This window comes from Larus michahellis, chromosome 15 (assembly GCF_964199755.1).
Source record: "Larus michahellis chromosome 15, bLarMic1.1, whole genome shotgun sequence".
NCBI classification, from domain to species: domain Eukaryota; kingdom Metazoa; phylum Chordata; class Aves; order Charadriiformes; family Laridae; genus Larus; species Larus michahellis.
The window spans coordinates 9,764,175-9,787,182 of record NC_133910.1 but is presented as its reverse complement, the minus strand read 5'-3'; the positions used below and the strand labels follow the sequence as shown (position 1 = coordinate 9,787,182).

Here is a 23,008-nt window from a genome sequence, read left to right as displayed (position 1 = left end):
CAAAAATACTAAGCAAAGAAACACATATGACAAAGGGAGGACAGGCATATGAATGATTGGAATGTTTCAACCTTGCACTATCATTAGCACCGAACTGGCTGGAAATAGCCATGCTGCAGGAAGAACACCTCAGGTTTTTAGTGCTAATATGGTTCTATACAAAATCCTGCATGCCAAGGAAGTAAGAATAACATACACATCTTTCTGCCACCTAGAGCTTATTAACTATTATTTTTATTATGTATCTCAACTAAAGATTAGGTTACTGTAAATTCTCTGATAATTACAAAATAAAGGTCAGAAAGAGCAAGGAAATTGCACTCAGATTTTTCCTCTTTAGGGATATGATCTTCAAACTAAAGTTACATTAAAAGGCCTCAAAGCTAAAAGATTTAAGCTAAACTAGGAATTCAAACCACCACCTTAAAAAAAGCTGTTTTCAAGCTTACAGAACGCCAAACATTTGAAAGCCTTAGACCCATTTGCTAACAAGAGATCACCTAAAACATGCCAAGCTGGATACACAGTTTGGGCCTGGCGTAACTCCTAGACGATCATGACAATTTAGATTTCTGAAGAGTTTCTACAGAAAATTTATTAATATAAAAAAAGAGTATGTAAGAATCATACTGACACAGAAAGGTCAAGTTCAGTTTTCTTTGTCTAATGACTCTTGCATTATTATTCAATTATTTATTAATGGATATATCAAATGCTTCCATCACGAAACAGTACTCTAAAGCAAGGATGAAGAAGTCAACCAGGTACTATTTAGCAAAAATTTGTTCAAGTTAAAAATAAAAGAGAAAATTTCATTTACATGTGAGCTATACGTATACGTGCCAAGACACTAAAACATTATACAAATTTCAGTGGAAGAGCAGATCATAAAATTGTGGCATCCTTAATGTGGAATTCTCAGGACAAAACGCATTATTTTGATAGTCATGATTACAATTTGAACTCTCAAGAGCATCACATAGCAGATGACCAGATGCATGCACAGTTCCACTCACTATCGAACACAGACCTGCAGATGAACAGCAACACCAGACTTTGGATAACACTACAGTGCACAGCCAGTAACAGTCTGGAACATATGAGGAGGTTGAATTTATTAAAAACAAGTACTAAAGACATACTGATCTGAAATACTGACTAAATAGATGCAGAACATAGCTTCTTAAAAACCATATGCAAAGCAGAGCCATATCTATAGGAATAATCAGGGTTTCATTTGAAATTCACTTCTATTATGGCAAGGTAGTCATGAAGTACTAACCATTAAGATCTTAAATTATAACCTTTCACTACATCAGTTGGATTTTGAGTCCTACTCATAGCTGAATTTTGGACATTCCTACTTCTTCCTCTTCCCTTGCCATGATCCCACCTCCCAAAAATGTAGTTTATTGGCTAGAGCGCAGCACAAGACAATCAAAGGTTCTATTCATAAAACACAGACAGCAAGTGTCAGGACAGGGGAACAGAAGACCTCACTTTTCACAAGACCTTTTGCTCTAACTTGTGCAAAGCACAAGTCAGAAATGACGTATCCTTCCATGGGGCAAAGGTGCGAGGGGGAAGAAGGGGAGCAGAAGAAAATTGTTAATATAAAATTTCTATACTTTTGGGGGAGTGGGTGCAATCTTTATTTATTTTTTTTAAGATGTGTTTTTGTTTTATAAGATTATCTTGAACTACCTGGATTCTCAACTTCCATTCAAGCTATTGTCAATTTCAGTTAATCTTGTTTAAGGTGTACCAAATACAAGTTCTTGTTGTTTGATATAACAAGATTCTTCACCTAAAAAGTTAATTATGCAATCTTAATTTTCAGTAGGAGAGGTACATTAGAACACAGAACTGCTGCTAATAGTGTTCCCCTAAATGGAATAAATTGAAATTCCACCGAGTTCCCCCAATAATGTTTAATGTCATTGTAGAAATACAGAGACTATCACTTTATTAACGCTTCAATCATCATCATCACTGAAGGTTCAAGAAAATAAAACAATTCAGAGGCTTTATTACATCATCTGTCTCCACTTTATTTTATCATTATAAATTAAACTGATTATAAGATGCACAAGTAATTTGTAAACTCTTTCAAAGGATGTGATTTACATTTTTCTTCTACAAAGATGAAGATATGCCCCTAACATACTCCATTTGTGTTAAATATTAAATAAAGATACTTATACTACATACATGGCAAAAATGGAAAATATTTCTGATATGTTTTGGGATTACTTTTAGCATTCTAACACTGTTTATAATACTGGTGCAAATACTGCCACCAATAAAGAAACAAACATTAAAAAGGTGTCCTTTAAGCTTCCCTTTAAGGCATCTACCATAATCGTATAATTTGCTCTGGACATCATTAAAATGTAAAGTTAATGAGGATTCAGCTGAAAACAGAAGAAATGTAACCTATTTTCAGGCAAAACTTCTAACACTGCAATCAGAGGGAAAACCTCTTTGATGTCTCTTTGTCTCTTCTCATTAATTTTCTTTTGGTTTAAAAAAAAAAAACACAAAGGCTGTTTAAACTAAAAAATGCATAGAAGTTTAAACATGGTAATTATAGTCAAGCTGCAATGAGGTCATTAGGTTTTTAAAACTTTGAGATAAACAAAATTGAGATGTATGACTATTTTAAAAACATGTCAATACTCAATTTTAATTGTCCATGTGATGCCCACTGCATTCTAAGGATTTAATCTAGATACAGAATTGCTTCAAGATGATTTAGTGGAGGACCTAGTCCCATATCCAGGGTAAAGCAAGGCAATCAAGAAATACATCAAAATGAAAAGCGCTGTAATTACTATATTATTGGATACCATATTTGGTATTTATAAATGCAACAAAGCATGCTTTTTGCAATCTCCATGCAAGAGAGATGGCAAATTGTGAGACTCTACTACTTTTTACCTCTACAGTTCATTAAAGAATAAAATATTGAACAAGTTAAATAATATTATTTACTCGCTACATCTATTTTTGTTTATGAATACTGCCAAGGTACACACAAAGTTACATACTTCTGGTTTAACACGCTAATTCTTTCCATCAGAAAATATCTTTAAGAGCTATTTAATTATATAGTACTGACAGAATCTGTGATACACTGAAGTGGTATGTATTTTTAGTGAATAATTTACGAGTACATTTTCTCAAACCATAACCAAAGCAATGTTAACACTACTGTGTACAAAAGAATAAGATAGATTATCACAAACACAAGTAAGGCATTTAAGCCATTAAGTAAAAGCAACAAATATACAGGATGAACATAACATTATCTTTAGTGTAGAAGGACATTAATCACAATGAAGCAAAATAAACATATCTATAACATTTTTCCATATGCAAATATCACCTCTAGATAAAATGGGATGAGATGAGATCAATACATTAGTCTGTGGTAATTTTAAGTATGAATTTGAATGCATTTCTGGATGTAGGTTATAGCTTGAATAGAGAATTATTCACCCTATTGAATCTTTTTAACGTGTTTTATAAACTCTTCAAATTAAACTGAGTGAATGGTCAACAGGCAAGTATCAGATGAAATCAGATACTACTTTAGGTGCAAGTGAAGAGCAATTTTAGAAGAAAATCTCATACTTAACACAAAAGAAAGTTTTGGAGGTTGTATTTTCTTTTTGTTTATTTGGGTTGGGTTTGGCTTTTTTTTTGGGGGGGGGGGGGGGGGGATGAGGGGGGGCTGTTACTCTGCCGTATTTTATTATAATTTGATCCTGCCCTTCACCACAAGCCAGTTCTGTTCTACCATCTCTTCAACTGCCCACTGAAGAGACAGACAGCATAAGTTAATTTCTGTTCTGACTGAGCTGTTTCTCATATCCCAGTATCTTTCCCTACTGGCTTGCACTGTCCTAGTGTCAGATTCACAAAAAGATAAAGCACATGATTTAAATAACATTAAGTCAAATATGAAGATTACAAACATGAGAAGTCAAAAGCTTGATTCTACTGTATACCTATACTGTGATGCTTACTAAGCTATTCTGTCTTCACATTTTAGCATTTGATTTGAGTCTGCATTAATTATTTTTAATAGGTGTTTTTCCACAGAGTGATAATCCAGTTTTAGAATCTTTGGAGCAGAAGATCTCAAGGATCTCAAAAGTATCTTAGAGGTCTACTAGACATAAATGAAGAATAATTATTTACTTAAGAGATAAAATGATGTAAGAATCAATTCAAAAAAGGTAACGTTACCACTATTTATACTCATAACTATGTATAGTTTCAATGTAAATGACTCTTCAAAGGAACTAAAGATGGGATTCAGTTAATCCCAGTAGAATGCAATTGGAGTTGTGAGTGTAATTCCCTTCACCACCATTTAAAATCCTAGCACAAATTCTAAGTGTGGAAACACTTTTGGCTACAATACCCAAGATACTGCTTTAAAAGCACTCACTGAAAGTTCTTCTTCTCTTCTTCCCTGCCCCCCACCCCCATCCCTTCCCTAGGTGTATGTGCTGTAATAGCTGATGAAGTCTGGGACAGAACACACATTTTTGGCACAGTAAATAGTTCAGAAAAATCACAACCAACTTAAATATTGGGGGGGTTGAGGGTTTTGCCTTTTTTTTTTTTTAATCCCTAGGGAAGTATAAACAAAAGAACTCTCCAGACTATAACCCATTCCAGATAATAGATTATCACTATTAGTTCTTTGTTCCCACCTCTCCATCCAAGGTTATAATCCTTAATACTGCAGTTCGACTTCCTTGGTTTCTATCCCACCCTCCCATGAAGAAAGTCCTACTAAAAAGCATATTGAAAGCTGTTTCCATCTAAAAAAAAAAAAAAAACAGACATAAAAATCATCTTCCCAAGAGCAAATAATCTGTCAGCATCTGGAATTTTGATATATGTTTTACCAAAACTTGGTAGCCCCAGCAGAGCCAAAAAGTTGTGATTCAGCAGCATTCCCTTAGCATTCCTTCTCCCCTCACCAATGATGGAATTCAGTGGAGGATGACACTCCTTGTTCACAGAACACAGAATGGTTTGGGTTGGAAGGGACCTTTAAAGGCCATCTAGTCCAACCCCTCTGCAATAAGCAGGGACATCTTCAACTAGATGAGGTTGCTCAGAGCCCCTTCCAACCTGACCTTCGATGTTTCCAGGGATGGGGCATCTGCCACCACTCTGGGCAGCCTGGGCCAGTGTTTCACCACGCTCAGCGTAAAAAAATTTCTTTAGATAATGAGTATGTTAGGGTATTAAGAGACCATAATACAGTTCTTTACGATTAAAATGTGTCTCACCACTGTCATTCACAAACATTGCTACAGGGAAGTGTATCACACACCGACCCTTGCCTGTGAAGGAGCAACCTACAGCATTTCACGTGGAATACTGTAGGATCAGTATACGTCTCTGGTAGCACAAGAGCTTGGGTTTGGAATTTGATTTGGGTTTGGTTTTTCACAATCATTGCTGAAGTAAAACAGTAGTCTTGAATTAATTTTACTTTTATTTGATAGTAATTTAATCTCCAATAATCTTTCTTTCAAACTCTATTTCAATCTTAAAAAAAAACAATAATCAAACCCAAGAGAAAAACCAACCAAAATCCCCAAGAAAACCTTACAATGTCTCTTTTTGTTCATGACAAAAAAATATCACACCAAAGAGAAGACAGAAGCAGACAATACTGCCTCGGGCACTCTGATAGACATCCTTGCAAGGAACTACCTAAAAGAAAAATAATCAGTAATAAAAACAGATCTAGCCCATCTTTTGCTTTACCATATTTGATTTGCTTGCACTTCAAACTTAAGGTAGCGCTCTGGGTAGAATTCCTGACCTATGCGTCAACAGACTAAACACAGACACAATTTCTAAACTGCGATACTTCTACTGAAGACACCCATAGGAAGCATCAGTACAACTGTGGATGCACCAAACATCAGTAATTTCTGGGACGGTGCTTACAACATTAGGCAAAAAAACCCAAAATTGCTATTCTTAAACTATGGGGAGTCTACTTTAAAGTCATTACACCTTTGTTTCTTTTTCATCTGAATGGCACTCTAATTAAAAGTTCTTTACAGAAATGTCTGTATCTGGATTAACAGCTGATTGCAGATGCATTAAGCTTTAAGCAAAAGTTAACAAACATTAATGAGATTACCTGTTGTGATTAAGTAAGGACAAATAAAACCAAATCACCCTGGAAAATTCTGTGACTGAGAATGAACTAAGGTTAAAATTACTCCCTTAAATACAGTCACACACATCCACACTTCAACAACTTTTTGACTCTATTCCAAGTACAACCTCTGCAGTTATTGGACTAACAGCCCTACCATTAAAGGAGCACATTAACAGCGAGTTAATTGCAACAAGCGCTTCAACAAATTCTTCAGTGCTTCAAATGTTGAAAAATTAAATGTTTCAGTAGAATTTGGTATCTAAATTGAGTCTCTCAATAACTCTTTAAACAGAATGACTCAAACTTCTCTGTAACCTCAAGGAAAACTGCAAGCACAGCTAGCGAATGAAAATAATTTGTTAAAAATCAGGAAAAAAAAACTTCCCTAAAAAGTTTCAGTTTAGCAGTTAATTTCAACCTGCAGTTAAAAAGGCACTAGCTGTCAGTCAGTTTTCTCACCCAACTCTATCATGAAAAGAAAAACTGACAGATCACAGGAGCTTGCCTTTGTAAACTAATTCGGGAACTTTCATGCTTCTTATTTGTTAGGTTAAAGGTTAAATTGCTGACCTCTGCCCTCCTGCTTAGCAGCCTTTCCCTTTTTCTGTAAAGCTTTATTTTGGGGCTGTATTTACATGGATTAGTCTCTTTTCACGCTAAGAAGGAATCTGTTCACAGCCAAAGCCTTAGTTCTGGTTGTACAAAAAGCAGTCACAATTATTCAGCAGCAGACAATGACCATATTGTGGATTTACAAAAAAACCACCTCAGCCATGGCAAGTTCTGTCCTTGCTGCACAAAACAATAGAAGAAAAATCTTATCAAGCATTCAAGAGAAAGCAAACAAAGCAGGCCCACTGTGAACTTGATGAAGATGTCAAGCTCCTTTAAAAAAATATAAATCAACAAAAGAGTTTAAAGTCTTGTGAGTGAGACTTTCTGTGCTGAATTTTCTGTCTAGTTAAACAGTGCCAGCAGCAGTAACATAGCGCAGACTAGTAAGCACTTGTGAAATAGAAAAGATTGTAGACAGAAGTAGTTAAAGCATGAAGCAAGAAGGACAAACAACAGAACTCTTCCCACAAAATAACATACAGAAATGGAAGAATGTTCAGTTGTACTTGTACCCAAACATTTTTGGGTTTTATTAAATCTAGTATCATCAGCTAAGAACACACCTAAAAATGTGTTAGATAAAATTTATAATGACTTGCAATATGACAGATTCTGATATTATTTCACAAAGTGAGTTTCTCTTCAAACTGAGTTATGCATTTCATTCATACTGTAAAAGACAAACTGTGAACTGTCTTCAACCAAAACAGTTCAGACAATGCTACTTAGTTCATCTGGACACTGCAGTCCTAGGAAGTTCCGTAAATTCTTTGTGAAAATCTTCCACCTTGTTTGTACTTGGAAGAAAGCAATCAAATGGAAACAGAAAAACAAAGCAGCAGCTTAGGAGAATTAGAACTCCCAAATACTACCTATCTACTTGATTTGTTACTTTTCGAATCCTGCTTTAGGAAGTTAGGTGTAGCAACATAATACCATAAAGATGGGATAGGAAAACTTGTGATACTGAATTACAGGACGTGTTCAACAGAAAGTCCTTATTGAATGGAAAGAGATCTGAATTTTGCCCTTCCTTTGATATTCCTAAACCTCCAATATGTTATCTGTTTCTAAACACAGGCAGACTTCGACCAACAAAATGTTTTCACCTTAAAAAAAAACCAAAAAAAAAAAACATTGCTCTGATAGCAAAGTTTACAAACATTTGAATTATCAATTCTTAACTTAATCCTACTCCGGTAACTTTATGTTCAAGAAAATACTTCATCTATTTGGAAGGTACTGCTCTATTATCTAAAATTACAACATATGACAAAAAGATAATGATAAGAAGTAGCAGCGTGTCTATTTTGCAGAGGCAGAAACCTGCTAGTTCTCTCTACCTGTGAAAGTCCTCTCATGGAAACCACAGTGACAACTGCAGTAATTTTAGGGCCCAAGCACATCATGGCTTCTCCCGGTAGAGTTAAGGACTTCGATTAGTTTAAGTTATAACATTTGTGATCTACTGGGAAGAGGGGGAGGGAGGGAAAGAGCTATTACAACACAAGGCTAGAACATGAAAAGTAAAGAAGGAAGTACTTAAACTACTCACAAGCTTCTAGTAGGAACAAGATTAGTAGTACATGCTACTCTCAGAGCCAATTCAAATGCAAATTTCATCCTTTCTCTCCAACAATGATAAACTCCCTCAGAGTTAATAGTTTCCTTCTAAGATTCATCTCCCTTTTCAACTTAGTGGTATGTTTTCGAGAAAAGAAAGAAGCACATGGCGAGTCTTACAGCAAGACCTTTTAAATTCTGTCATAAAAGAAGTAGTATAAACTACATTTCCTTTACTAATCCAGTGAACATTTCTTAAACTCTAACGCACTTACACTTTGTCCATGCTATCGCATTTAGGCTGCCAACTTACCATCGTTTTAAAAAAAAAAAAAAAAGGAAAGAAAGAAATCCTTTAACTGTACTAAACCATTTTAGCTTTTTTCTTGAACACACAGCAAGAATTTATGCTACACTCACAAAAAGATGAAAGATGAGGTCCTTGGAGAAAAAGGCCTTTTGGCACACTACATGGTAAAGCTACAGATTTGACATACTTTTATAATGTCTGCTTTGGCGAGAACACAAAAACCCCATACAAAAGCATGCTACGTCCTCCCAGACAGGGGTGTAGGGGGGGTGTCTTACTCTTGTGAGCATTTACTTTCAAATGGTCATACTTTAGAGACTATTTTGATCGGTTACCTTAGACTAACAAATTCTCTTCTACATGAACAGTTTGACAGTCAGACTAAAATTGTCCTCACAGCCCCATCTAACAAGAGCGGATCTTTGGCTCAGGTCCAGCAAGATCCTTAAATTTATCACATCATATTTCTGATGAATGGTCTGCAGCAGTTTTAACATCATAAAGTGCTCTGAAAATTAAAAGAAAGATTTCTTAAGTAATTAGTGTGCTTTTGCTCTCTTTATATAGGTATTTAAACTAAAATTGCTTTTAGACTCTTTCCAGTTCTGCATCTCAAAAAACCAAAACAATCTTTTCGCAGAGGTTTAAAAAAAAAAAAACAACAAAGAAACACCGTTCCAATGCACTTTACTCTACTTGCAAGCATACAATATGTCAATAGTATAAGAAATTAATTTCTAGAAGTGCTTAAGCTAACTTAAGCTGTTACAATTTGTAAAAGAAACAATACTTTTGTTTCTTCATAATTTACTACCTCAATTTCTGTGGAGTTTCACTATTATGAGATGTCATGACAAATATGCAAGCCCTCCATTAGAAGGCGTTCAGAATCTCATAAAATGCATTTTCCCTTCCTCCATGTGAAGTTTAAAATAGGAAAGCAAACCCAGTAAAATAGTAATATTTCATACAAAGTGTCTATTTTGTTCTCAAATTATCCACTGCATGTAACAATTCCAAAGAATGAGAGAAGATCATGCACTAAAGACACTGATTTCAGTATTAAACACATTAAAATAAGTTAAAACTGAAATCTGTAGCTTTAGTTTAGAACATCCAATGTTATTTCCTTAGGAATGGGCCATTTTATGGAATGCCCTGCCCTAATATTAGAGGACTTAGCATTTGCAGCTAAGATTTAAATGGTTACCCATTCGCTTCTTGAATTTGAGAAGCACCAGCTGCATCAGTGATGAAACAAACAGCACAGGCATCCACTGCTGCAAAGACTGTGGTATTGAGTATGAAAAGCACTGAAAACAGTTTGGTTTTTAAACATTTTTCTTAAACTAGGGTGAACACTAAAACATAACATAACATAAAGCAGTATGCTAACAAAAACAACGGTAGACCTTAAACCTTTTAGATAGTGTTCGGAAGTGCCAAAATAATTATAGTTCCACCTAAAACATACACCTACTCATTTCTCCCAAGTCATACTTAATTACTTAAGTATCACAGCAGAAAGGCAAAAGTAATGCAATTATAGATGATGTCCAGAATATATTACTGGTATCTGCTGGGCAATAAGCTGTATTATTATTCCTCTCTATCTATGATTTTTAATGCTCTATCTTATTTAATTCCTGAAGCAAGGTTAACTTATATCAGTGAAACCTCCAAATAATCATGATAAATCTAAACACTTTTTGTTCGGTTGCAGTTTTTTTAAAAAGCAATACACCTGGACTTAGTGAGGCAGATGGCCTCCTTATATCTAAATGATAAGGAAAGTTAGAAATTCTCCTGCTGTCAGAACTACACAGCACTAAAATGCCTAAAGGCAAAGACACAAAGGCTACCGAATATTACAGCTTTATATGTGAATTGCCATTTGTCTTAGTAATCAAATTTTTTATAAGTCCTAACAATCTTTCTATTCACCTGCAATTGTTGAAAACCAAAGGTACCAGCCACACTTGTCGAAGAGTTGACTTATTGTGCCAATCTGTACAGTATTGGCATTTTACCCCATCCCAATTACACCACTGCACAAGAGGCACATGTTAGGACTATTTAACCTAAGTCAGCCTATTTGCCAGCCTCCTGTATCAGCCTTGGAACCCCACATTTTCCTCTGAGTCAGCCATTACCCAGTATTTACGTAATACTACAAAGGAAAGAATCAAAGTATTAACACTACAAGTTTTAGTCAATATTTTCCCTATAATAATATTCCACTTTTCAAGCAAAACCATGACTATTTTTTCCTCTCTTCCTCAAAGTAAGCGCGTGGGAGTCAGTAAGAAGCACTAGACTTGCAAAGTTCCAGTGCTTGACGTACTTATACTTGACACACACAGCACAGATTTCTGACCAGATAACTTCCCTGTACTGGCACTGTAAAGATGCAGACTCCATTCTTTCTATTCTATTTTGCTGCCTTAGACTTTTGGTGAGAAGGCATCAACATTTTATCAGAAGAGGTTATGGACAACAGAACGGTAGGTACTATTTGATGAAACTGAAAAGCAGAACATGAATGAATGCATCACTGAAGTATTAAGTGAGAAAATTCTGAATTCGGACAGCCTCCCCCCAAAAAAAAAGTGGGAACAAAGTTAAGATAAAAGAGGTTTGTATTAACGTTCAATTTTAGGATGTCAAATGTTCTTTAAAAAAAAAAACCCACACAAAAACACCACACACACTAACTTAGATTCAATTAGCTAAGGGGAATTCCCAGCTTCCATGGAAATCATAAGGCAAAAAAACTGGTTTGGTAATTGTCTTCTGTTAAGGAAATATCTTCTTAATAAAAAATATTCATCTTCATGTTGCTAGTCACAGTTGCAGCTATCTTGCTTTACAGTTCTCAAAACAAAAATATAACATTTACATAAAGTGACCAAGTAACAAAAGTCCGTAAGTCCACAAATAAGATCTATGAATACAAGAAAGAAAAAACACAAACATAGCTTTTAGGTACAACTGAATGCTGGAACTGTATAATGTACCAAAGACTTCATGTGCCAGAAATATAGAAATCACCAATGCTGAGCACAGATGATCATTATTTCTAAACAATCTAGAGGGAAAAGGACAGAGAGACCACAGCTGAGTTGATCCAGTGATCATTTCCTTCCTCAAATCACACATTTCATTGTGGTTTGGCAGAGTTCTGCCTGGACTGGAATAAAACAACTTTTGCTTTTTCAGCTTCTTCAGTTTTGATGAAATTTTCTCTTCATACCTTAATAAGAGTACAAAACATTCTCCAGATGTTCCCGAAGCTTACACTTCCAGGAATCAAATCTTAGGCTCTTAGGATAATCCAGGCTGCAAGGGACCTCTGAAGTTCTCTAGTCCAACCTCGTGCTTTAAGAAGAGCCAAGTGTGAGGTCAGACCACGTTGTTCAGGCTCTGATCCAGTCAGGTCTTGAAAACCTCCATGGATGGAGAATGCACAACCTCTTTGAGTGACCTGGTCCAATACTCAACTGTCCTCATGGTGAACACATTCCTGATATTCAGTTAGAACGTCCCTTGATTCAGACTATGTCATTGCCTCTTGTCCTCCTGCCATGCAGCGCTGTGAAGACACCTCATATCTCATCTTGATGAACTCCTTATAGGTATGTAAAGCTGTTATTCAGGTCCCCTGAAGTCTTCTCCAGGCTGAACAAGCCCAGCATTCTCAACCTCTCTTCACAGAGCAAATGCTCTAGCTCACTCACCATCTTGGTGGCCCTCTGTTGAACTTGTTCCAGTTTATTGATGTCTTTCTTGGAGCCCAGAACAGATTTTTTCCTTCTGCAGTCAACTGTCTTGAGGGAGACTAAGAGGGACTTGTCTAAGAGGGAGCCTCTATATCAAGCATTGGAACAGGCTGCCCAGGGAAGTGGTTGAGTCACCATCCCTGGTGGTACTTAGAAGACACGTAGATATGACACTTAGGGACATGGTTTAGTGGTGGACTTAGCAGTGTTAGGTTTATGGTTGGACTCAATTATTTTAGAGGTCTTTCCAACCTAAATGATTCTATGATTCCATATCATAGTCAATGGATAACGCTGCTTTCATTCATTTCAAAAGTTATTAATGAAATAAACATTTAATGCAAGATTGTTAACAATAACATGAGCAATAAAGCTACTTGAAAGTACAACTGTCTGTCAGTAGTTAATAACACCAGTCAGTATCTCCCATTTCAGCTATGAAATATATTAAATCTTGTAATTGCAGTTGATATTTAAGAGTCACATGGAAAACATCCTTTGCTTCACAAACTTTTTAATAAAACAAAATAGAGGCATGTTTTACCATCCCACAAGCCAGACAATCTCCCACACTAGGACTATTATAGCTTTGGAGCAATTCATTCTCCTCAAAACCATGTCAGAAGATTGATTTAAGAATTAAGAGCATTGTAACTGATCAATAGCACTATTATACTAGATATGAACTTCAAAAAGAGTTGTCTTAGTTAATTTTGGGATCCATTACACAGGAAGAAATAAGGTTTTTTTAACATGCCTGATAATTTGCTCCTTATACACCTTTTATAAATTTTGCTTTTCTTAACAGTAACTGCTCCTTGCCATTTAAGATACATTCCTTGACTAAAAAATAATAAATAAAAAAAGCAGATACATATTGTTGGTCTTCTGGCTTAGAACAGCTAGCCAAGGAGTAGAAAAGACTAATGGAGGTCTCTAGGTTTATATTTCTAGAATGGTGATTTGCCTGGGATACAGCATAGCTGTTAATACAGTTGACACTGAAGAAAACCAAACAACATTCATTTAGAACAGAAGGACAGAATATTTGGGGATAGACAAATCTAAGACTTCTAAGAATAAAGAACACCTCTTAAATACAAAAAAAGTGCTTGGGAATAATCTTTTAAAAGATAATTCAGAGAGAACTAGAAACTTCAGAATATGAGTTGTAAAAAGAATTATTAAAACAATTTTTTTTACTCACTAGAAACAATTTCTGAAGATTTTGCACCTACATGTGCACACAACAAGCCTAAAAACACAACTAAGTGAAACTCCCACAGAATCAGTTGGTTTATAGAACAAAATGTATACTAAATTCTCCAATTAAAAACCTGTAAAGTAGTTTCCGTGCTTTTTAACCCACCTTCCCACAGCAGGGAATTAATCCCTCCAGGGGGATGCAAACAAACTTCAAAGAGAAGATTATACCCAGACACTAGTACTGTACAATGTAATGTTTATGGTCAAATTTGTTCAGATTTTCTGGCACTAGAATCCAGGTCAGATGTGCAGAAACAAAGACCAGTTATTAAAAGGGCTCCTGCAGTTACATCAAATAGTTGTGATGGCATAGAGCAGTAGGACAAGCCAAAACTGTATTCCAGTTACAACTCCTATGGAGGCTTTGGCAGTAAAGGAAAGAGTTGCAGCTATTTGACTTTTGCAGATTGAAACAAACAAGTACAGACATAAAAGGAGATAAGTGCCTTTCCAGTCAATAAAATATAAAAATCCTTTCTATCAGTTCATTATACCATATATACAATATATTCATGATCATTTCATAAAAGATAAAAGGGATATTACTTCAGTATATGTTGACTAATCATAATTATTTGATTTTGACGTACCTCCTCTGTGTAACATTCTAGAGACTGATCTCACAAAACAGTACCTTGAACTAAATTCTGGAATTATGAATTTCAACCTTTGCTTTTCCTCATTATTTCATCAAGTTCTTCAAGTTTAGAAAAAAGAACAGTCAAAAATTCACAAATATACTTACATGTTGATTTTGAAGTTATGGGACTTCTCTACCATAAACATAGGAATACTTGTCATAAATAACTTTATAGAAAAATACTTGTATAATCATGGCTTGATAACAATGTTTGGTAAAAACAGTTAACCAAATCATAAGCTGTGTTCATGGCTTATTTTTAGATAAAATCATTTGATCAAAGAAAAAATCTGGGAACAGATAAAAATATTTCTGTAGACAAGTACGAAGGAGGAAGTAAAAAAAAATTCCACACAAGAAATTTTAGAGTGTTTTTTGTTTTAAAACTACCCATTTCTTATATGAGCAGCAAACACAAATGTGAAAATACATTCACTCTTTCAAGCTAATGAAGTTATTTCTATTTTAAAAAACAAAAAAGGCAAAACAGTCAAAGAAATTGTAAAATGGCCCACATTCAGGGACAGAGGCAAAAAATTTCTCATTATTAGTCTTAACTTTAAAAGATTACGCAGAACCAGTCATTAAGATATCTTTAAAAGCTAGAACAGCGCAATATTAAGTTTATTTCATTATCTCCCAATATATGGTTCTTAAGAATAGTTTTAGCCAATAAACAGGTATAATTCAGTGCAAAACAGTACCTTTCCCAATGCAACTGATTCCTGAATAGGTTACTTCTGCATACACTTCAAAGGTAGTTTCAGGATTTTGTCTGAAAGAAAAAAAAAAAGTATTGAGTGCAGTGAGAATTTGTTTTCAAGTGTGCTTTCAATTACTCAGTCAAAAAGCGTTCTAAGAATGCACGTTGCAAGGACAACATGCCAAACTAGATTTCTTGTTTTATTGTCTGTGACGGTTTCGCATCAGATCTTTCTGCCTTACTAGTATGTAATAAGACGTGAGTGAAGCTCAGATAAGTCCATATGAACAGGGCATCTCCCAAACTTCCACAGAGAAAAACCAAATCAAAACGATAGAAATCAAGCACACAGAACCTTTAAGTCAATTCAATTGTTTTGACTAGTCTGCATTTCTAGATACTAAAATATCACAGGCCTATCATTCATAACTTTGCCAGGAAAAGAAAACCATGCCATTTATAGTTATTTCAGTTCTTGGCCATAACAGTAATTTTGATTACATGTGCAACTTGCAAAAGCAAGTTCTTTTTATTTCACCTTTACTTTCAAATGAGTAAGTAAATCACCTATGTGCTAAATATAGGGATTTTTTTCAGGAAAAAAAAACCCTCAATACCCTTTTCTCTTCACCAAACTGAAAACAGAGTCACATTGTCCAACATGGGACAAACAACCCAGATTCACATTTTCATTACTGTGACCCTTGAGTTCAACTTCATGACACCTATTTACTCAGAAAAAAAAAGAAAAAAACTGCAGTCAAGAGCATGCAAAGTAATTTTATGCATACGTTATTGGAAAACCTAAGAGGCTGTATTTAGGATGAAGACAGTTCACCTCTTTAATACCTGTCAAAATATTTCTATGTTTTTGTCAAAAAAAAAAAAAAGGACCGTGCTGAAGAATATCACAAATGCAGAAGGTTTTACCTCATGAAAGTCCAGTCTTAAATCCAAAAAACTACCAGATACACACAAAATAAGGAAATAGGCGCAATAGTAAAAAGTGATACCAAATTCAGCTACAAAATGTAAATGAAGCTTGAGGAAAGAGCATTTATAACTCTGCTCCAGAGTTATAAATATACTAGTAATAAAAGTAGAAAGTTAGTGATATGTAACTTAAGAAAAAAACCCATATTTAGTGTACATTTTCAGTTCTTACTAATATAACTCCATAAGTGAACCTTTGGAATTACATTTCATAAGGAGCATGTAAAGGCAGCAGGTGATTATATAAGAAAGCTTATTTTGAGTTAAATTCCTGACTCTAACAATTTTAGCTACTCCAAAAATTTTTATGAGATTAAAGAGAATCACACATTAGACTATAATTGTTTAGTTACTGAAATAAGGATTTTGTAAGTCTGAACATGTGATATTTTATTCTTAGATTTTCTAGTTAAAACCAAGAATCAAAACTGCATAATTACTGCTCTAAATTTATGGCTGCTTATATAGTGATAATATTGTCTCCTATGTGTTAATGTAAACTATCTAACATTAGAAAATTCTTGAGGTATAATTAACTTGTGAATCTGGTTAGCTCCCTTACAGCTAAGGATGAAAATAGTGACAAAACACATATATATATATATGTGTGCATGCTAGAATTCCTACCCGAATAATAATTTAAAAAATGAAACTCACCATACCCAGTATCTCAAAGCAAACATATAAACAGGTCAAGGAGTTCAGCCTACTCTTCGGAGAATTTATATTATTTTTAATCCTACTTTAACACCAACAGGGATTAAACAAAACATTTCTAACCATGCCACAGGCCCACTTAGTGTAACTCAAGTGGCTCTAAGCCAAACCCCACACCTATTTAAACCGACAGAAAAGCTACCGTTGGTTTCAGTAGCATAGGATCACACTCTACAGTTTTACAGAGCACCTCTCAGGAGCAACAATGGTTCACAATTCAATTAATTTAATTTGCCACCAGTTCCCAACTGATTTGCCTTAAGTAGCCATTTTTCAGAAAATTACATTCCTAAGTGCTGAGAAATTTAAAATCAACAAATCAACAATTATTTTACAATATAATACAAACTTGCATAATTCTCTCTGTGCTGCTTACAGTTGTTGCATATGATCTGCTTCAAATAGCGAGATTTTTAGCTATATTCCTACAATCATGGTACAGGATGAGGATGAAATGATAACCACTTAACACCATAAATATATTTTTCCTTTTATATATATTGCTGTGCAGCCCTATCTTACCTTCCTTGTTTATGTCTTTATTTTTAGCACCCTGTTTCCTTAATTAAAAGTTTATAAATTTTATAATATTTTTACAGCTAATGGATAAAATAACACCTTTTTAGTATTATGTTAGAGTCTGTGTTCAAATTCTTTAGTGAAAACACTGTATAACACAGCTGTTGAGCACATACTGTATACCAAACCTTCAGACAAAAAGACATTAAATTTTGTATTTTAATATTCTACAACAAACGTCCACTTATTTCCATCAACAGTGAAATTAAAGTAGCTTTGCCAAGTCAGAAATTTAGTATTAAAGGCTGCATTCAACAAGCTAACACCTCAGTATGAGAATGAAGTCATTGTTGAATTCTGAATATTTTATAACTTTTCAGTGGAATTCAGGAAACAAGTCACTATGAGACTTCATACAGTTTGCAAATATATACCATAAACATGCATCATAATATGTATATTTTGCAGTCCATTTTTATGACTATTAAACTACCCTGCAGACATGTAATGCCACCTGTGCATTGTATTGAAACCTCAACCCACTGAAATCATCCATAGCATTATAAACTTAAATACACACAAAGTTTCCTTTCCTCCCAAGAGGAAGAATCACTTAAAGACCCATGGTCAGTTATCAAGTGAACTTACAGATGCAATAAAAAAATACATAGGACATATATGTACAAAAATACATAGTAACCCATTTATTTGATAACTGGAAAATTTCAGAAGGAATGCAAATTTTGTAAATTAAAATTAAGGAAGGAGCTCGATGAGAAAAGAATGCTTTTTGTATGCTAGTTGTATGAATTACTTCGAATCTCTCTGATGTAGAAATTGCTTTAGTATCAAAGCAATCCATAAGAAATTCAACTGAAGTAATTAAATTGAAGAAATTTATTAAAGTAATTTAATATTTTAAATAAGATGTTTATGTACCTTTTACAATCAAAATTATTAGTTTTTACCCAATTGCACGAGATTTGTGCAGAATAAAATTAAACAAAATTCTTCTCGCAAACTGTACGTATGCAAGTACATACTTTACATATCTAAAGCCTACTTCAGTTCTGTCAGGAGCATTTTTTTCCCTACACAAAGGAAAACGTAATAGCACTTACAACAGAATCATTCTACTTAAAAACTGAGGCATGAGAGGAGCCTGAAACTGTTTGATAAACCTTGATTAGTTTCCATATATTTAACTTTTTCTGCCTGGTATTCCCTAGGTAGATAGTGTTACATTTCAGTACATAGCAAACTTTATGTTAAACAGCTGAAAGCATTCCCAGATTAATATTAGGGATCTCTTCTGTCATCACTGAAACACAACCACCTCTGGAAAGGAACATGCCAAGTTTTTTTATGGTGCAATGCAATTCTGCTGAACAGATTGATATTGACACATTATTAAAAAAAATAAAATAATCCTTTCTCTTTTATAATGTCTTGAGTACTGAAGGCTACCAAGAAGGGATAGCAGCCAGGTTAACTAGATTCCTGTTTTATATTACCTTGCTGGCACTGAGTGCCTTGCACATACAGTATGACATGCTCCAACACAAAGCTTAACCCAACAGTGTAACCCAATACTCAATTTACCTTTTTTTCGCCTGCAGCTATACACAAGCCAAAAGCTTACAGGATTGCTGGCAACTTCTTGATTTCTTTCACTTCAGACTGATGTAGCTACTGATAATTTCCTCTAAGCAATCTTTCACTCAAATGACTCATTACTTTACATCCATCAAAAATATAACTGACACATATGTCCAGGTTTCACACACAGTTTATCACAGTGTGTGCAAATGATCATGTGCCAAGGAGTCTAATACCCCTTATAATTATCAATCCATAGCAAGAAGCAAGAGATCCGACTACCGGATTTTCGCTAGGGCTCCAACACATATTGGCAACACCACCAACGGAGACATGCCTCACCACACCTGATTATAAAATAGTTTTCTCATTCACACTCCCATCTGCCCCAATAAGGGAGCTACTTATCAACTTCAAAATCTTTGCTGGATCAAACATCCAGCTCAGATTCAGACAGGCTCTCTCATTCTTTACATACTTCAAGATTGTTCTGAAATTTTGTCCGTAGTCCACTTGGGCACAATGTTCTGTCCGAAGTGGAAAAAAGAAATTTACTCATTGCTGCTCAAGGCAAACTTGCTTAATCACACAATGGACAAAATGCTTTCTCACAAAGTCCAAGATGAATGAAAAGTAATGCTTATATTATGCAATCACCTATGTTTTCCTGGTGACAGAGAAAGACACAGGCTTGTAATCCTGAAAGACATGTTCACACTGAAACAGACTTTGCACAGAAAAGCCCGAAAGTCCACTGGATGTAATAAATACTTCTAACTACTATACCTCCTCACAGATACCAGTGAGGTTTCCAGTTGAAGCGTCTCATCTGAGTGATGACATTCACATTCAGCAAAGCATATGCAAAGCCATTAAATGTCAAAGTAGCAATCAAAAACCCAAAGATCGTAAACACAGCTTGTGGATTCAGTACGTACACAAAAGAAACTGTACTTTCAGTGAGCATCAGCCTTTTGATAGATTTAAGATAAGGTCATCATAAGAAGTCATTTCAGACCATAATCTTGAAGTGACCCAAGCAAGGGTAACCATTGCAAGATCCGAAGGTGCAAGTTACAGATGCAACATGCTCTGCTGTTCAAAATAGTAACAATTTTAGATTCTACCTGTATTTGAAAACAGGCTAAGAGTTTAACTAGTTTCTCAGACTTTTGAATTTTTTTGTAGCAACAGCTGAGAACCCATACGCCAAAAAAGCATACATGTTATCCCCAGCGTACCTCCAGAAGAAGGAAGGCTGCTTTCTGGAACCAACCTATCACCTCAGTGCTATTATTACAAGCACTCATTATCTGCTTAGATTTCCCTAAAACACCCAGCTGGACAAACACACATTTATGTCTATCCAGCCTATGGGCTCAGGAACACAAAGATGTGTCATCATGCTGAGGACACTACAAACTATGTCTCCTCCAGTCTCATACTCAAGTTAAACAAAAGAGGTGAAACGTTAAAGCTCTATGTAATCTTGAAGAACACTCTGTTCAAGAAGGAAAAGCAATTGCTCAACAGCACCTACTGAAACTGCTGAATAAAATACAATCTAACTGGATGTCTCCGCTCTGTCACACCTTTCATGCACAAAGATGTCAGCACTCCCTGCTTGGTGATAGCTTTATTACACCTCTACCTGTCTCAGAGGAATTGAATTTGTCTGGAACGGCATAAGAATGAACTGAGATCTTTAACGTGACAATACCAAACATACAGACAGGGCTTATCAATAAATCAACCCCCAGTTTTATGAAAATTAAAAAAATATTGAGGGCATGGAGCTGCAGGCCCAACACATTAATCACTTGCACCACTCTTCTCCTTCCCCCAAATCCCCCTGCTAATGGACTTTCAAGATATCATCGTGAGACTACCCATCCTTCCTCTAGCACACTCTCACCTAGGGAAGAGGCTTTGCACTCTCTCGACCCCAACACTGCCCCAAAACAGCCCTCACCAGTGCCCACAAGGGAGCCCCCCCAATTCCAGCAGCCCCAGTCCTCCTCCAGGCCTGCACCGATAAAATTCAAACTGCCCTCACAGCTTGGCCCTACACGCTCCCACACGGAGAGCTGAAGCCAGGGAGAAAGACAGCAGAGAACAGACCAGAGCTGGGTTTGAGGGCGGCAAACGACACTCTCCTTCCCTCCTCAGGGCAGGGGGGACGGGGGAGCTCCCCGCCCCGGGGTCCGGCCGCCGAGCTGGGGTCTGACGGACGGGGCCCTCTGCCCCGCCGCCTCCTCCCTGCCCGGCCGCCAGCTGGCCCGGGGTGGCGGGAGGCACTCTTCCCCCTTCGTTCTCCCCTTCTTCCTCGCCCTACCCCGAGGCCTGCAGGCTCTGCCGGGGTCTCGCCCGCCCGGCCTCACACGGAGCTGGAAGGAGGGCGGGGAAGTCCCCTTCTCGCTCTCCACAGCCCTCCCGCTTTCCTGAGGGCCTGCAAGCGGGGCCGGAGAGCTCCGGGGGGCACTCACTTGATCCTGGATCCCATGGTCTCTGGGGGGCCGCATAAGCCCGGGCCAGAGAGAGAGAGAGGCAGGGGGCGGGGGCCGGAGCTCGGTGGGCTGCGCTCTCTCCGCCGCTCGCCCCCTCACTCCATCCCGGCCCGCGCCACCGTCGCCCCAGCCGAGTCACGGCGCGGCGCGAGGGCCGCCGGGAGCTGTAGTGCGGCGGGGCCGCCGGGGCGGGGCCAGCGGACACCCGCCGCGCGCCCCGCGATGTGGGCACAGCAACGAGCGTGGGCGGCCCCGCCTTGCCGCCGGCTCCCCTCAGCGCGCCTCAGGCCGGTGCCGCGCGGCGGGATGGGCAGCGACCCTCAGCCGGCGGCCCCCGCTCAGCCGGCGGCCCCTCCTCAGCCGCCGGTCCCCTCTCAGCCACCGGCCGCCCTTAGTGGCTCAAGAGCGGGGAAGAGCCGTCCCGAGCAGGAGCGCCAGGTGACCCACCGCCGGTCGCGGAGGAGAGCTGCCTCCCTGCCCGCCACGGCGCCTCACGCCCTGTCAGTGGGAATTGAATCGTCAGGCACACCCTGAACAGGGCCAAAAGGCGCCACAGGCGTGATCCAGAGCCCGTAGCGATCCTGTGGGGACTGGTAGCCACACCAGATGACTGGTAGTCACACCAGGAGCATGCATCCTGGAAAGCCCTGTACAGAGGTGAGCCCTCCCCACGGGGACGGTATTCGGTGTGGTAAGCAGCAGACTGGAGTCCCGGGCAGAAATAAATGTCCGATGCTGAGGGACTACAGAAGTCAAAGAAAATAAGGCAGAGAGAGGGGCTGTGAGCTGGTGCTGTTGCAGAGCTGTGACAGAACATTTTGCACTGTTGGTGACGGAAGCCAAAGCTGCTGAAAAGGCAATAAAGGATGGCTAGAAAGACCTACAAGCCCAAGTAAGGTCATAAAGGGGACTGGAGACTTCTCAGAAAGAAGTGAAGGAGAGATGAAATGCAGTCTGCTGAAAACAAAGGTTACCTTGACTCAAAAAGTGCAGTGAGACTGATTTTGAAACATGCCTTATTGGAGTTGGCAAACAGGATCAAACAGGTACACAACAATTTTATTAATCATGTTTTACAGGAAGTTTTCAGGAAGGTTTGGCAATTTCTAGCGGAATTTAACAATTTCTGACTTTTTAGAGTTGGAGATGTGAGGAACGAAAAAATTGGAAATTTGGCTTATAAAGACCTCTAAACTGCAGGTTGCTGTGGAAGCCAATTGCTTGGCTGAGGAATGTTGTCAGCTAGAAAGATGGGAGAGAGAGATGATATGTATTTTTATGTCCCATTTGTTCCCCAGAGAGGCTGAGTAGGAGAAATCATACTCATTCAAGTTATAAATACAAAATATGGTAGACATTTATGCAAAAAGTCCTGGAAGATTTATTCACAGTTATAGTAAGTCAAAGAAGTGTTTGGGTAGATGAGAAGGAGTGTTTCTAGCACTAATTTGAGTACTTGAGATGAGGTACTTCCACCATACACCCTCTGCCTCAGGAGCCATAGGCAAGCTCAGGCCCTAGCATTCAGTCGTGGCTTGAGCTGTGGTATAGATATACCTGTACCCAGTCCTGATCCCAAATTATTGTTTGGA

At 37.4% G+C, this 23,008-nt stretch overlaps 1 protein-coding gene across 10 annotated transcripts in view; it reads right to left on the bottom strand.

Moving 5' to 3' along the window:
* The window catches only part of DENND1A (DENN domain containing 1A), a 206,363-nt gene extending 184,806 nt beyond the window's left edge, over nucleotides 1–21,557 (bottom strand). For 8 of the 10 annotated variants that reach the window (XM_074608948.1, XM_074608937.1, XM_074608947.1 and 5 more), the window contains exons 1-2: nucleotides 21,396–21,557; nucleotides 15,083–15,153 (exon numbers count right to left, since the gene is read on the bottom strand). In XM_074608948.1, the coding sequence (XP_074465049.1) occupies nucleotides 15,083–15,153; nucleotides 21,396–21,412 (88 nt within the window). In that variant the 5' untranslated portion in view covers nucleotides 21,413–21,557. The remainder of the gene's footprint in view (nucleotides 1–15,082; nucleotides 15,154–21,395) is intronic. The other 2 variants (XM_074608945.1, XM_074608946.1) reach the window with 1 other exon arrangement.
* Between the last annotated feature and the right edge of the window lie 1,451 nt (nucleotides 21,558–23,008).